Source organism: Spermophilus citellus (genome assembly GCF_964194105.1).
Source record: "Spermophilus citellus genome assembly, chromosome: 4".
Lineage (NCBI taxonomy): Eukaryota > Metazoa > Chordata > Mammalia > Rodentia > Sciuridae > Spermophilus > Spermophilus citellus.
Genome location: NC_138185.1, coordinates 4,838,358 through 4,853,604, shown reverse-complemented (window position 1 = coordinate 4,853,604; position 15,247 = coordinate 4,838,358). Strand labels below are relative to the sequence as shown.

The 15,247-nt window shown below is 57.7% G+C and overlaps 1 protein-coding gene across 1 annotated transcript in view; it reads left to right on the top strand.

Moving 5' to 3' along the window:
* Positions 1 to 15,047, top strand: part of CDH22 (cadherin 22) — a gene marked incomplete at its 5' end in the record, with an annotated part of 63,445 nt that extends 48,398 nt beyond the window's left edge. Inside the window, 4 exons of the mRNA XM_081292737.1 lie at positions 5,549 to 5,670; positions 5,785 to 5,902; positions 11,703 to 11,954; positions 14,448 to 15,047. Coding sequence (XP_081148863.1) covers positions 5,549 to 5,670; positions 5,785 to 5,902; positions 11,703 to 11,954; positions 14,448 to 15,013 — 1,058 coding nt within the window. The 3' untranslated portion in view covers positions 15,014 to 15,047. The remainder of the gene's footprint in view (positions 1 to 5,548; positions 5,671 to 5,784; positions 5,903 to 11,702; positions 11,955 to 14,447) is intronic.
* Positions 15,048 to 15,247: the final 200 nt, after the last annotated feature.

Genomic DNA, 15,247 nt, shown 5'->3' with positions numbered 1-15,247 from the left:
GAGGGGAGTCAGGGAGGCTGGGCGAGGCTGTTCTGAGAGGTGATGAACCCCATCCCCAGAGGAGCATCCGTCAGCCTGGGCTCTGGACTAGGGGACACCCAGGGTCCTGTGCTGCCTTTCTCCTCCCCTCCCCCCCAAATTCTGAGGATGCCATGATTTCAGGGCCCCTGCTTCACCCAGAACTCCTCCTCGTCCCAACAAGGTCAGGACCAGGCCTCCCCCCTCCACGGGAAAGCCAAACAGGAGGACCCTGGAGACGCAGAGAAGGGCTCCTGAGCCTCCTCTTCCCATGGAGGCATGTGCGGACAGGGCAAGGAGTGCCAGGAGGTCCCCTCCCTGGAGCACCCCCTCCTGTCACCCAGCCCCCCCCCCGCCCGCCTTGGCGGTGGGTAATTGGGATGATCAATCTTCCTGCCCAGCTGGCCAGCTCCAATCAGAGCCTGGCGTTCAGAGAGGATTTAATTCACTGGGGAAGGGGGGGGGGGAGAAGGTCCCTGGGCTCCCCTCCCCCACCTCCTGCCTCTCCCCCTGCTGCCTGCCCCCACCCCCCCCTTCTTCTCTCTGGGCATCTCTTTCTCTGTGATAGCCAAGGAGGACCACTGCGTCCACCTCCGCTTGTTTGGATGAGAAGACTCTGGTCCCGAGAGAGGAGCCAGAGGCCACGGCCATCCCCTGCTTCTCAGATGGAGGGTCCCCGAGGGGTGCAGCCCCCAGGGAAGCTGTCCATCGGGAAGGCCTTGCTCTCTCCAGTCCCCTCCCCAGAATCCCTCTTGGAGCATGGGGCACAGACAGGGACACTCAGGCAGTGCACTTACTCAGGGCATCTTTATTAAGCACCTACTGTATGCCGTGCATACAGCAGGAAACAATAGGGGATAAATGTTCTGACAGAGAGAAGGATGAGGAGAAGCAAGTTACGGAGGGACACAGAGGATGCTAGGGGACCGCTCTGGAGTGATGTGAGGCAGGGACGTGCTGTGCGTGGGGTGGTGAGGGGAAAGGCCCTGGGAAAGGTCCTGGGGAAGGGAGAGGGATGAGGTGAGGGAGCCAACAGCAGGGCAATCCATGGGCCTTGGGGGCATGCCCAACCGGGCTGAGGGAGTCAAGGAGAGCTTCCTGGAGGAGGCAGGACATTTGTTTGGGGTCTTGAAGGCCAGAAAGTTCTGGCAGCTGAAGACGTTAAGAATGGCAGTACCCTCTGGTGGTCCAGAGCCCCCCACCCTTTGGACCCGAGCCGTGTTCAATTCCCAGGTGTCACTTGTTTCCTGCAAGAGAGTCGCTTCACAGTTCTGCCCATTCCCTCCTCCTTAAGACAGCAATGCTATTAGCCCCTCCCTCCATGGAGCTGACAGGACAAAATGGGGCAGAACAGCCCCTGGACCATGTTGGCTACTGCCCATCGGGGAAGGAGCACATTCCTCCTGGTCCCCTCTTCCTTCCCACTGTCGTCCAACACCCGCACACTCAGTTTGGTCCAGATGCCAAGTGAGTGACGGCCAGGAACACAAGCGTCCTCGAAAGAGATCTGCAGCCTCCCATCGCCCCCCAGGGTCTTGGCACATGCCGATCCTACTCCATAGAACATCTTCCCTTTCCCATCACCTTTGCCTGGTTCCTTCCCAGCCAGATCGCGTCGAAATCTCTCTTACTCCAGGACAGCACCTCTCACCCCATCAGGGCAGGACTTCCTGCCTGCTACTCTCAGAGCCCCCAACCCTTTTCTCTCAGCTCTTGTCATAGCTAGAAGTAGCATCTGTCTCAGCCACTAGACCAAGAGGCTGTGTTGTTCTTGCTCATGCTGTGTCCTTGGTACCAAGGAGGCTCTTAATCCACAGTTGTCAGCACAAACCACAAGCCTCAGTTCCAAATGGCCCACTCCAAGCTGTATCTGCTGAACTCTGTGCCCAGGGAGGAAAGAGACCCACCACGTGGCCCAGCCGGGCTCCGGCCCTGAGCTTGGTCTCCTCTGAGGTACCCACACAGCTGCCTAACCTCCTTGGTCCCCTTGGGCCTCCAGGCTCCACCTGCCACCTCCCCAGATTCGTGGTGCGCCAGCTCACGGAGGACGCACCGGGCCAGAGCACGTTTAATTTTAATTTAGGAATCGGTTAAGGCTGCAGGCCTGCTCGGCTCCGGGCTGTCAATCAGCCTTCCTCGAGGCTGCATCAATTAGTTTAAAAATATTGAATGTAATTTTGCCTGACACAACATATTGCAGCTACTGCAAAATATAATTTATTTTAGAAGAAGAAATAATTAAACTAATTTGCATGTCAGTCAGATGAACTGAAATGCCAAGGGGGGAGGCTGTGGGGGACCAAGTCCCTGGAGGGCACCTGCCGCTGGGCATTGGGTGAGGTCAGCTGCTGGGTCTGAGCTGTAGCTGCCATCGAATGGACAAAACTCAGGCAGAAGGAGAGCCGGGTCCATTAAATCTGGACCAAACACTTAGAATCGGGAGACTCACGACCTGACCTTGGGCCTAAGGCAGACTCACCTGATTTGGGGAAAATTCCCACCCCTCACTGGGCCTCAGTGTCCTCATCAACAAAATGGGTTTAACAATCCCCCTTCGGGGGTGTTTGATACTCACTCAAGGTCACCCACAAGGTGCTATAAATTGGAAAATCCTGCACGGTGGTCAAGGGTGGGCAACTGATGGATTCTTTGTTAACAACACAAATTTATAAGATGATAAACCCAGAAATTATTATCAAATACTAACTGTAATCGGGGGGTTGGGAGAAGCCAGTCAGAGGTGACCTGCCGGTCACCCTCGGTCACTTGTTGGCCATCCTTGACGCACGTTAGATTCCCCTGGGGAACTATTGAAACCACACCGGTGGCCGAGCACCCTGCTGGCATGTGTGAAAGGCTCCTCAGGTGCTTCTTATGGACAGCCACCCGAGGACCGCTGCCCCCATGTCAGGGGCTCAGGGGTGGCTGAAAGCCCCGGGTTGGGCCAGCCCAGTTCCCCAGGACAAGCTCGAGGCCCAGCTCCCTCAGGGTCCACCCTGTGGATCTGAGGCCATCATTCATGCCAACACGGCCGGGGCTTTCCCAAGAGGTGACCTGTGGCATTTTTTAAAAGGTCATTGGAGCGGCTGGGGTGGTGGCTCGCTTGCCTGGCCGGAGTGAGGCCCTGGGTTCCATCCTCAGCACCACAGAAAAACAAATAAATAAAGGCATAGTGTCCATGGTCAGCTAAAAAATATTTTAAAAAAGGTGGCAGGAGAGGCCCTGGCACAACCCGCAGCAGCTGTCGATCCTGGGGTCTCCTGGACCAGGGGCCTTCTGAGCACTCGGCTGCCTGGCCGTCTCCCTTCTGCGTGGCCCATAGGACCCAAGCTCCCCGCCCGCTGCCGCACCCACTGCAGGGGGATGCCCAGGAAGGCCACTCAGGCCCCGCAGCTCCCACCCCCACCCCAACTGGGCCGCAGCCTGGGTTCCTGGCTGTGGGCCTCGCCCTCCTCTCCCCAGCCTCCAGGAGGCACCCCATCTGTCTGTGGGGGTTCTCTGGCAACACACGCTCTCAAAAATAACTCTGGCCCGGCCTCCCCGTCACGACTGCCACCTCTCAGCCCTGGAGGGGCCCTCTAATCGCTGGAGCCACGGCAGATCTGGGTGAGCCGAGGAGATAAGGTGCCCCAGGCGGAGGGGAGCTCCAAAGAGGGGTCGGGGAATTTCTGAGCTAAAGAGGGACGCCCCTCCCCGGCCCCCAGGAGGCCCCTGCCCGCCTCCGTCTCTCCTTTATCAACACAGGAGCAGCTGCAGCGGTATCCAGCAGCCCCGGGTTCAGAGGAGGCAGCAGCCAACCAGTCCCCTTACCCAGAGCTCAGGGGCGCCTGGCTGCTGAGGGTTCCAAAGGCTGCCATCAAAATAGCTCCCGACCCGCCCAGCCTGAGACCCTGTCATCCAAGCTGCCGCTGGGAAGTGGGGTGCCATTTCCCCATGCCCCCGAGGTCAGTGGCAGGTGGAACAGGTAAGTGACAGTCACAGGGTTGAACAGCTGAGGATGAGGTACAGCGGGCACTCAGAGGCCCAGGGCAGGGGCAGGCCAGAAAGGGACAGCATGAGAATGAACAGCATGAGAATTCACCAGCGGGTGAAGCACTCCCACCTGGAGTCACTTTGAGGATGTTTATTTGTTTATTTAACAAATACTTATGTAGCACTTGCTTTGTGATTGTTCTTTGTTACAGTTTTATGTGTTTAACAAACATTCAGGCAATCTCTCTCCTAGCCAACCTGTTGCTATGAGACCTGTTTTGCAGGTGAGAAGCTAAGGCACAGAGAAGTCAAGTGACTTGTCTCAGATCACACAGCTACTAAGTGGCAGGGTTGGGATCAGAACCACCAGGCTCAAGTCCCTGTTCTTCATCACTGTACCCTGTTCATTTCCCATGTGTGGAAACTGATATCAAAGAGGACAGAGCCTTGCCCAAGATCAAACCCTGGGTCAGGGTCTCAGTCACCCCTGGAATCCAGCCTCCTTCGGTCTCTGTCCTTCCAGGGTTTATTCTTTTGTTCAACCTGCTCTGCTGAACCATGCTGGGTCCTGCGACAGGACCCAGAGGTAGATAAGACTGGGGCCTTGACCTCGTGCACATCCCAGCTGACTCTGCTGGCAGAATCCGCCTCCTTAGCCCGGTGTGGCCTTTCAGGATCAGAGGCCTGAGAGTTCGGCCCGCAGCTGACCCGTCCTTTAACGTCCCGTGTTCTCGTCTCCTCTGTGCAACGTGGAGACACAAACGTAGGGTTTCTGCACCGACAGCTGAAGTGATGGCTGTGGACGCTCCCGGTGCATCCCAGTGCTCTGGGTGGTGGGTCGGAGGCAGGAGTGGCCACGATGGTGTTGCTGGGTCGGGGGTGACGTGGTGGTGACGCTGGCGATTGTGGCAAGGGTAAGGGAGTAACAGTGTGGCTCGTCACGGTGGTGGTCACTGCGGAGACGGTGTGGGTGAGGATGGGGACGTGATGTCGGGTGGCCACAGGGGACGCTGCTGGTGGAGTGGTGAGAAAGGTGGTCGTGTTCTTCTGATGGGGGGTGACGAGAGCAGGGCCAGTGCTGAGGGTGCCCATCCCAGCTGATGGCCGTGGTGGGGACGGCAATGGCGACGGTAACAGAGTGGGGATGGCGGCGGTGCGCTGGGCGGGCAGTGCGCTGGTGGGCGGTGCGGGGGTGGGCGGAGCGCTGGGTGGGCGGGGCTATGATTGGGCGGGGCGCTGGGTGGGCGGGGCTATGAGTGGGCGGAGCGCCGACTCACGCGGGGAAGGGCAGTGAGGACAGAGTCCAAGGCAGGGATGGTGTCAGGAATGGTGGTGAGGATGGCAGTTTGTTTGCAGCCATGATGATGCTCATGGCGGTGGGGTGGAGACGGGGATCATGAGTCCAGGTGTCCCCGGTCCTGGTCCTCTAATGCGCGTGGTCAACCCAGCGCTCTGTGCGACTCCATTGACCCTGGTCCTGGTGGCAGACCTTGTCCTGCTGTTGTCCCCCAGCCCTCACGCGGGACGCCCCTGCCTTCCTCCTGTGCTCTCGTTACAGACAATCATGCTCAGCTCTCCCGGGCGTCCCTGAGGATCCGAATCCTGGATGTGAATGACAACCCCCCAGAGCTGGCCACGCCCTACGAGGCAGCCGTGTGCGAGGACGCCAAGCCAGGCCAGGTACCCCTGAGGGGCTGGGGACGGGGCTGCTGCCAGGAAAGGCCAGGACACCCTCCAGCCTGGCCCAGGGTGGCCTCAGCCCCGTCACTGGCCCCTGCCCCCCCTGCCCTCCAGCTCATCCAGACCATCAGTGTGGTGGACAGAGACGAGCCCCAGGGCGGGCACCGCTTCTACTTCCGCCTGGTGCCCGAGGCTCCCAGCAACCCCCACTTCTCTCTGCTGGACATCCAAGGTGAGTGGCCTGTGAGCCACCCAACCCCAGGGTGCACCGAGGGCAGGCCTGGCCTCCCCACCCTCTTCCCTTCTTATAGTTAGAGGGACTGGGACACCCAGGGGACCCACGTTGGGTCTAAGGTCACAGAAAGACCGGGCCCAGCGGGGCTGTTCCCAAACCCACTGGCCAAGCCATCAAGAAGGAGCAGAGGGGTTGGCAGAGGGAGGGGGCATCCAAGGGTGGAGAGAGGTCAGTGGAAAGATCCAGAGGGGGCACATGGCAAGGACAGAGTGAGGACCTCCTGCCATAAGCGAAGGTGGAAGGGGTCACACAGGCCGTCCTCAGACGGTGGCACAGAAGTGCATCGCCTGCCCCACGCCCTCAGCATCCCCATGGCCCTCGGCGTCCCCACGCCATCGGCATCCCCTGGAGGGTGGCTTTCCAGCCCCTCTCCTATTTTTCAGGTGGTAAAACTGAGACTCTAAGAGAGACTTAAAGTCTGCCGGTGCCCTCCAGGGAGCCAGTGGTGAGCAGGGCTCAAGGCCACAGCTGCCTCAGACACAGGTGTTTCTGCCCCAGCTCACAGCCCGAAGTCCACGGTCCTCCCACCTGAGCGGAGGCCTCAGTGAGCCTCCATCCCAGGACACCTCTGGAAGTTGTTCAACCCTAAGGGACGGACCCAGGGGGAGGCAGGCGCCAGTGCAGGGGGAGTGAGGGCCCTGGGTCCCCGATCCCTGTGCAGCCCTGGCAAGTGTCTGGCCCTCTCTGAACCACAGTTCATCATCTGTAAACAGGGGCTGATAATGAATGAGAACCACCCTGGTGGAAGCAGCAGTCTGCAGAGGCCCTGAGGTGGGAGCAGGGTTGGGATGGAAGGGGACCTGCTGCGCCAGAGTGGGCGAGAGGCAGGACCCTGAGGAGAGGGACTCAGAGAGGCGCTGGGGGACAGCTCACATTTGTTGTGTCTCGCCCTGGAACAGGTCTACCGTTGACCCCAAGGCCTTTACACCCCAGCCCATAAAGGGAGAGACCTTGGTGGCCTCTGAGGCCAGGCCCCTCTGTATTCCCAGGAACCATAGTAGGAATATTTAACACCCAGCCTAGCAGCTCAGATAACCAGAAAAACCCTAACCCCAACCCGGGCAAGGCCCCAGAGCCCCTCTGTGCCGGGCACTAACCCCTTAGTGGCTTGATGGTGTTAAAGATCTGGGGCAGCAGGAAGGGCTGCAGGGACTCAGAGCACCAGGCCTTTAAACCTTTCTGGGAGTATTTCAGTGTTCTCACCACGTACAGCGCAGCCTACGCCGCTCTCCAGTGTATTCTAGGCTGGCCCAAGAGACGCAGGTACCCTGTCCCCAGGTTCACACTTCTTTCCGACACCAGGGGCCTGGGGTTGTGTCCTGGCTGCTGTTTGACTTGTGACTTCCAGAGCTTTCTCCCTGTGTGACCACCTGGAGTAAGTCCCAGGGACAGCAGGCTGAGGTCGGAGCAGCCACCAAGGTCTCTCCCTCCAGTCCCTGAGGCCCTCTCTGCCACGTGCCAAGCAAGCCCCTCCTCCTCCCTGCATAAATATCCTAGGTGACAAACGGCTACCCCAACCCATCTGTTTCTCTGTACAAATTTGTAGCCAGTTTGGAAACGTGATTTATAAATATTGCTTTTGCAGCCAGGGATTGACACTGATGTATGTCAGGCCAGATGGATGGATGCAGGGCCGGGCGCAGATCCCACCTAGAAGGGTTGGGTAGGGTCTGGGGTGGCCAGGGGCTTCCCCAGCAGAAACCAGCTGCTGCACAGGAGGGTAGCTTGATGAGTTCAGGGATGACGTGGGGGGAATCCCTTCTGCGGGGTAGAGGAGTAGTGGGACCAGAGCTCTCTGAACATATGTTTGCATGGCCAAAGACAGCAACCTGAGAGATGAACATCTCTGTTCCTGCTTGGCAATTGAGACTGAGCCAGAGCCAGACACTCATTTCTCAAATCTGTCTACCCAGTTCCTCCACTACCGCAATTATCTCACCCAAAACACGCAGCCTTCCTGACTGCTCTTCCACGCCCATTCTGGAACATAAGATTATAAGCTTCCTTGCCCAGAAGGGAACCATGTCTGTTTAGTAATTGCTGGGTTCCCCTGAGGCTAAGAGAGTCTTGACATAGGAGTGTGTTCAATGCATATTTGCTGTTGAATGAATGGACGATGTCATTAGGTCACTTATTTGCTTAAAATCCTCCAATCAATGGCCTCTTGTTTTTAAAAATATATCCAAATTCCTTACCAAAGTCAGCCTCCAAACTGTCTGTGATGTGCTCCTGCCTCCCCTCAGCCTCCGCTGGGCTCACTCTAGCAGTCACCCCCACCTCTGCAGCCACAAAGGACTGTTCCTTGGGCATTTTATGTTTCTTCCACCCTCCTGACTGTGCCTGGGCTCTTCCCTTTCCCTGAACTCGTTGCTCAGGACTCAGGAACAGTGTTCCTTCTTTCAGAGGCTCAGCCCGACCTCCCAGGCTGGTCGAGTCCTCTGGCATGTGCTCTTCCTGCCCTTGTCCCCCACAGCACTCGCCATGTTTGTAACTGTAGACCAAAGTGTGCGTTTGTTTGATTAGCATTCATCTCTCCCATTAGAGTGAGAGCTCCAATCCAAGACTGCAGGTCATTTAGCTCCGTGTTGTTTTCCCACAGTGAGTAGCATGACGCCTGGCCATAGTGGTTAATTAAGATCTGTTGGAAGAGAGGGAGGAAGGGAAGGAGGAAGGGAAGAGGGAAGGAAGGATGGAAGACAGGTAGATGGATGGGTAGGTAGAAGATGGAGGGATGATGGATGATGGATGGGTGAGGATGGAGAATGAAGGATGGATGGGTGGATGGATGGGTGTACAGGTGGCTGGATGGACAGGTGGCTGGATGGATAGATGGATGTACAGGTGAAAGGATGGATAGATGGATGTACAGGTGGATGGATGAATGGATGGATGGACAGATGGAGGAATGGGCGAATGGATGGATGGATGGATGTACAGGTGGATGGATGAATGGATAGATGGATGGATGTACAGGTGGAAGGATGGATGGATGGATGTACAGGTGGATGGATGAATGGATAGATGGATGGATGGATGTACAGGTGGAAGGATGAATGGATGGATGGACAGATGGAGGAATGGGTGAATGGATGGATGGATGTACAGGTGGAGGAATGGATGGATGGATGGATGTACAGGTGGAGGGATGAATGGACAGATGGACAGGTGAATGGATGAATGGATGAATGATGAATGAATGGATGGATATACTAGTGGAGGGATGGATGGATTGATGAATGAATGGATGGGTGTACAGGTGCGTGGATGGATGGATGGATGGATGTACATGTGGGTGGATGGATGGATGGATGGATGTACAGGTGGGTGGATGGATGGACAGATGGACAGGTGAATGGACGAATGGATGAATGATGAATGGATGGATGGATGGATATACTAGTGGAGGGATGGATGGATCAATGAATGAATGGATTAATGCTGGTGGGTGGATGGATGATTTCACTAGATTAATTCAAATGAGTCACTTCTCTTTGAACTTCCATTTCCACACATATAAAAGGAAAATAAAGCCCTGGGTCTTGCTCATGAGATTCAACATTGCTATGTACTTAAAGTCCCCACACTGTCCTGATGCATAAAAAGCATCCAGTCAGGGCAAAGAATCCTCTCTGTTCCTTCTTTCCTCTACTTGCCCTTGAGCTCCTTCTTCCCCAGTCAAAGGTGATGTCTCCACAGCTGGGGTGGCTCACCCCTTGACAGAAGGGCCAGAGTCCAAGCCAAAGCTTGAGGATCGGGCACACAACCACAGTTAGCCCAAGAGCTATGCTTCCTTCAAGTGTCGTTCCTCAAGACTGGCTCAGTGCCAGGTCCCAGCTGGCCAGGTAGCAGAGAGGGGGCACTCGCCAGCTTAATACAAGGTGACAAGGCTGCCACAGAATGGTGCATGGCATCTGCATTGTCAGAGCAGGGAGGGGGCATAAATCCTTCCTTCCCAGGAAGCAGAGAAAAGAGGCCACAGAAAGGAGGTGACATTTAGCTGGAGTGTGATGGATGAGCAATCTGCCTGGGCAAGAAGGTGGAGAGGGTGCGGCAGACAGCGGGAACTCTGTGAGGAGCTCGGGGAGGCCGGGCAGGGCAGGGCGCAGGGTGCAGGGCGCAGCCTGGGGAAAACGGGCGAGCTGGGAAAAATGTTGACCAGCATTTATGGAGAATTCCTCAATGCTGGGGACTGCTCTAAGGGTTATGCGTGAATTATGACATTTAATCTTCACGTGTGATGCCCTTTTTCTCAGTTTACAATGAGGACACCAGGGTCCAAAGGTCCAGCTAAATTTCCCAAGCTAGTGAACAATACATTCTGAGTACTATTTTAATATGTGCATGGAAATACTCAAATGTGTGTAAAAGTTGTAAAATAATATCATGGATCTTTCTGTGCCCATCACCTCATGGGCAGCCTTCAACTTACTACAAACTTATCTCATCTGGACATCTGGTCACTTCCTGGATATTCCCAAGGTTACAAGCCAGTCCTTCCTGTATTATGTTCATGATAAAGAAGGTCAGGTCTGGAGCACTGAACTGGGGGGTCATCCAGGAAGGGGCTACTGGGGAAGGGATTGGTCCCCATCCTGAGGTCCTAGGTTTCCTTTCCAAATAGACCCTTTGGGGGGTCTCACTTTTCTTCTCCATACAAGGATAGGCTGACCTGGATGATCAGGAGCCACAAAGCTGGAGAGGGAGCCAGGCTGCCCAAAATCTCAGGTTGAAGATGGAGCCCAATGACTGGGAGGGTGGGAAAAGGCCGGAGGACCTTCTTTAGTGAAGTTGGCTATGAATGGTGGGGCAGTGGCCAGCTGGGTTCCCAGCCATCCAGATCACCATGATGTGCAGAACCAAGAGGTTCAGGGCAACGGAACCACACAGGCCAGGTGTGGAGGAAGTAGGTGCTACCTGTCACGAGCCTTTGCTCCAAGACTAGCCGCGCCTCCCCAAGCCCCGCCTGGCTTCCCCAGCAACAGGCTGAAGTCATGCAGTGAGCACCATATGTGCCAGATCACACAGGGTCCTCTCCTGCTGCCGGCCTAGAAAGGAAAGATCTGCATAAAGAGGCCTGTGCTCTAGGGTCCCCTCGTCAGGACGCAGAGGCTGTGCACCCGGCCTTATGGGCTCAACCTCTTCATGAGAGAGCCCTGAGTTGGTTCCAGGACTCTTGACTGGCGTGAAGGACAGAAAGGTTCCTCAACCAAAGGCAGACGCCAGCCTGCACTCCCAGTTCTCTCTGATGACCCTGGACTTGTCAGGGCCCAGTAAACCATGACAGAAGGGTCACAGGACTCCTAGGGTCGGAGAATATGGGGCATCTGGAGTGAGACCCAGAACACAAGCAGGCTGTTGAGAGAATGAGGAGAAACTTTTTTTTTTTTAAACATAGCTGGGGTGAGGACCTTGGCCCAGCCGGGGACAGAATCTTGGAATAGCTGGGGACAGTACCTTGGCACAGCATGGAACAAAATCTTAGAAGAGCTGAAAACAGCATCCCGAGGCAGCTGGGAATAGAATCTGGGGACAGCTAAGGACAACACTGTGGGCTGAGTGGCTCAGGACGGGATCTCTGGGCAGCAGGGGAAGAACTGGGGAGATGGAGAAGAGACCCATGAGTCACGTGGGTGGCAGCTGTTGGAGCACAGAGAGGCAAATCCCAAGGTGAATCAGGAGGTGGCAGGGTGGGGGTTGACCCCAGCCCGAGTCACGCTGCCCTCTTCTTCCGCTGCAGACAACACAGCCGCGGTGCACACTCAGCACGTGGGCTTCAACCGGCAGGAGCAGGACGTGTTCTTCCTGCCCATCCTCGTGGTGGACAGCGGGCCGCCCACGCTGAGCAGCACGGGCACGCTCACCATCCGCATCTGTGGCTGCGACAGCTCTGGTGCCATCCAGTCCTGCAACACCACGGCCTTTGTCATGGCTGCCTCCCTCAGCCCCGGCGCCCTCATCGCTCTCTTGGTCTGTGTCCTCATCCTGGTCGGTGAGTCCACCGGGAGCCTCCCGCCCTCTGATTGGCCCCGTCCTGGGTCCCTGGGTTTCCTTCCCAAGTAGCCCTATGGGCCAGTTTCCCCCTTCATAGAGGTGCCCCGGCTGATCTCAAAGATGAGCTCGCAGCGCCCAGCGGAGGTCCCCTGGGTACAGAGCAGCCCCACACGCCCCAGAGTGGTCCCCGCCTGGGATGGAGTCCACGCAGCCCACCTCCCACAGCCCGCGTTCTCCCACGTTTAGAAAACAGGCATGTCTTTTAACTCTTCCTCGGGGTCTGTAATCCTTAATTCTCCATAAAGACGAGGCACAACTGCGGGGCCAGGCACATGGCGGCCAGGCACATGGTCCAGCCGTGAAGACCAGGAGGCCGAGGCTCCCAGCTGAGTGGCTGGGGGAGGGTGGGCGACCTTCTCACCTGAGCCCCTCCTCTGACTCCACCTCCTGCTGTGAATTTAAACCGGGAGCCCAGCTTTGGGACCCTGGGGCAGGATCTTAAGACGTTGTGGAGGGGGTACCAGTCTGGTACCAGTCCCATCAGCAGCCCTTGAGCCTCAAAGTGTCCCTGAGATGAGGTCAAGTTTCAGGAGCTAAATGGGATTCAAGCGGCCCTCGGGCTCCCATCCCCGGTGACCACTGATGCCCCAGTCCTGCCGCAGCTGGGCTGACCCGGGTGTCGGGGTGTCTAGAGGACAGACAGCAGCTTTGCTCGGTTCCCCGGGAGCTGCCGGCGGCCCCCAGCCCGCGCTGCGCATCCTCTGAAGGCCCGCGCCGCCCTGCGCAGCCCGGGCTCCGCCTCTCCGCAGGCCCCGCCCACCCCCGCCCCAGCCGGAGGCTCCGAGCCCGGTTCCAGCGGGTGCACTTTACAGCGGTTTCATTTTCCGAGGCCGTGCAAACAAATGTCTGCCTAAGTGCCCACAGACGAAGAAAGTGCACATCAGTGCTCTGAAGGTGACGGGCGGAATCGCTGATCAAGCCTGGCACATCTGTCGCCCGCCTCCCGCAATCCCCACCATCTGCTCTCGCGGGCATCCCCCTCTGCAGATCCGCCCTCCAGCTCCGAAAGCTGCCCATCCATCTTTCCCACTTCTCTCCTGACACCTTCCTCCCCTCCTGCCCTCCTCTGGGCCATTCCCTGTCACAAGCTACCTTGTTAGGTGGTAAGCCAGTAGCCTGCCCAATGGCCCCAGCAGCCGGCCCCGGCCACTGGCCTGGCTGGAACTGTCTGGAACAGCAAGAAGAGTCTAATCCCTGGCACAGTCCCCAGCATATGTCTGTCCATCCATGCATCCATTCACCCGCCCACCGTCATTTACTTATTTATGTATCCATCCAGTGAGGCGCTGGATTCATCAGTGAACAAAAGAGACTTTTAAAAGCCCTGAGTAGCTGAAAAGTCGGGGGTTGCCATTACCAAGATGGGAGATACTGAGGCTGGGGAAGGGGGAAAGATTATCATTTCCACTTTGGTCATGTAAGTTTGAGAGTGAGTCTCTTGGTCAACCTAGAGGACATGTTGAGCAGGAAATTGGATGCACAATCTAGATGCCAAGGGAGCGTTTCAGGCTGGAGCCTGAGATATAGGAGTTGTCAGTTTCTAAATGGAATTTAAAGCCATGAGACTGGAGGAGAGCGTCAGGAGAGGGAGGTGGAGTCCTGGGACTTCTCATGTGAAGGGGTCTGGGAAGAAGGAGAAACTGCTCAGACAATTGAGAATGAGCCTTCAGGGAGGTGAGAGGGGGAGAATGTGAGTCCCGGAAGCCAAGACGGGAGCCAATTCATTGACCCCCTCACCCTTTCGCTCACCCAGGTGTCCATTCAATTACTCTTTCCTTCATTCTTTCCCTCAGCACGCTTCACGTGTTTTCTGCACACGGGGCACCAAGCGAGGGCAACATTTTCAGGTCCTTGAGAGTATCTAGGCTGTGTATTTCCCCATCCGGGAGACAGACGTGAACGCAGCAAATCTGCTCTATGACAGCACAGAAGCTGCCTCTTCCTCACCCAGAGACCTTGTAGAAACAGAGTGCTGGGCCCCACCTGGCAGACCTAGGATGGACCTGAGGAGTTGCATTTCTAACAAGTTCCCTGGGGGCTGCTGCTGCTGCTGGCCCAGAGGCCACACTTTAAGAAGAGCAGGACAGATGGGGGCACCCCTTCCCAGGGGAGCTCAGAAGTGAAGGCACTAAACCTGGCCTGGAAGTCTGAGGAGACCTCAGAGGCTGGATCAGACCTCAACACCCACAAACCCTTAACACTGGTGGGCCACCTCATCGCCAATGCTGATCTCGCCCCGACTTGCCCACCTCCTGAGGGGGTAGCTCCCCATCTCTCCAGGCAGCTCAGGTCTGGCTGTTAAGAAAGGTGATTTCTGAACAGGAATCTAGGAAATTGGCAAGATGAGGAGTCCCCTGCTCCTCTGAATGGTGGGGTGGGGGGGTCCCCTAATGCCCTGAGACCCTCACTCTGCGCCCTCTGCATCCCACAGTGCTGGTGCTGCTGATCCTCACCCTCAGGCGCCACCACAAGAGCCACCTGAGCCCAGACGAAGACGAGGACATGCGGGACAACGTCATCAAATACAACGACGAGGGCGGCGGCGAGCAGGACACGGAGGCCTACGACATGTCGGCGCTGCGCAGCCTCTACGACTTCGGCGAGCTCAAGGGCGGCGACGCGGGCGGCGGAGGCGGCGGCGGCGGCGGCGGCGGGGGGGACGCGGGCAGCCCCCCGCAGGCCCGGCTGCCCTCCGAGCGCCACTCGCTCCCGCAGGGGCCGCCGAGCCCCGAGCCGGACTTCTCGGTGTTCAGGGACTTCATCAGCCGCAAGGTGGCGCTGGCGGACGGGGACCTGTCGGTCCCGCCCTACGACGCCTTCCAGACGTACGCCTTCGAGGGCGCGGACTCGCCGGCCGCCTCGCTCAGCTCGCTGCACAGCGGCTCGTCGGGCTCCGAGCAGGACTTCGCCTATCTCAGCAGCTGGGGCCCGCGCTTCCGGCCCCTGGCCGCGCTCTACGCCGGCCACCGCGCGGACGACGAGGCCCCGGCCTCCTAGCCCCCGCCCTGCCGCCGCCTCTCCCCGCGCTGCGCTGCCCACCCTCCCGCCCCCCGACCGAGCGCAGAGCGGACTCGACAGGGCGGCGTCCCCCCCTCCAGCGGCGCAGCTTTGGGGTCCAGCGGTGCGCAGTGATGGCCGTGGTCATTAAAGGGAAGGAGACCGGGCGCTGCGTGGCTCTGGGTTATCAAGGAGGTGGAGGAGGCGTCGGGGCGTGGGATCCGGCAGCTCGCT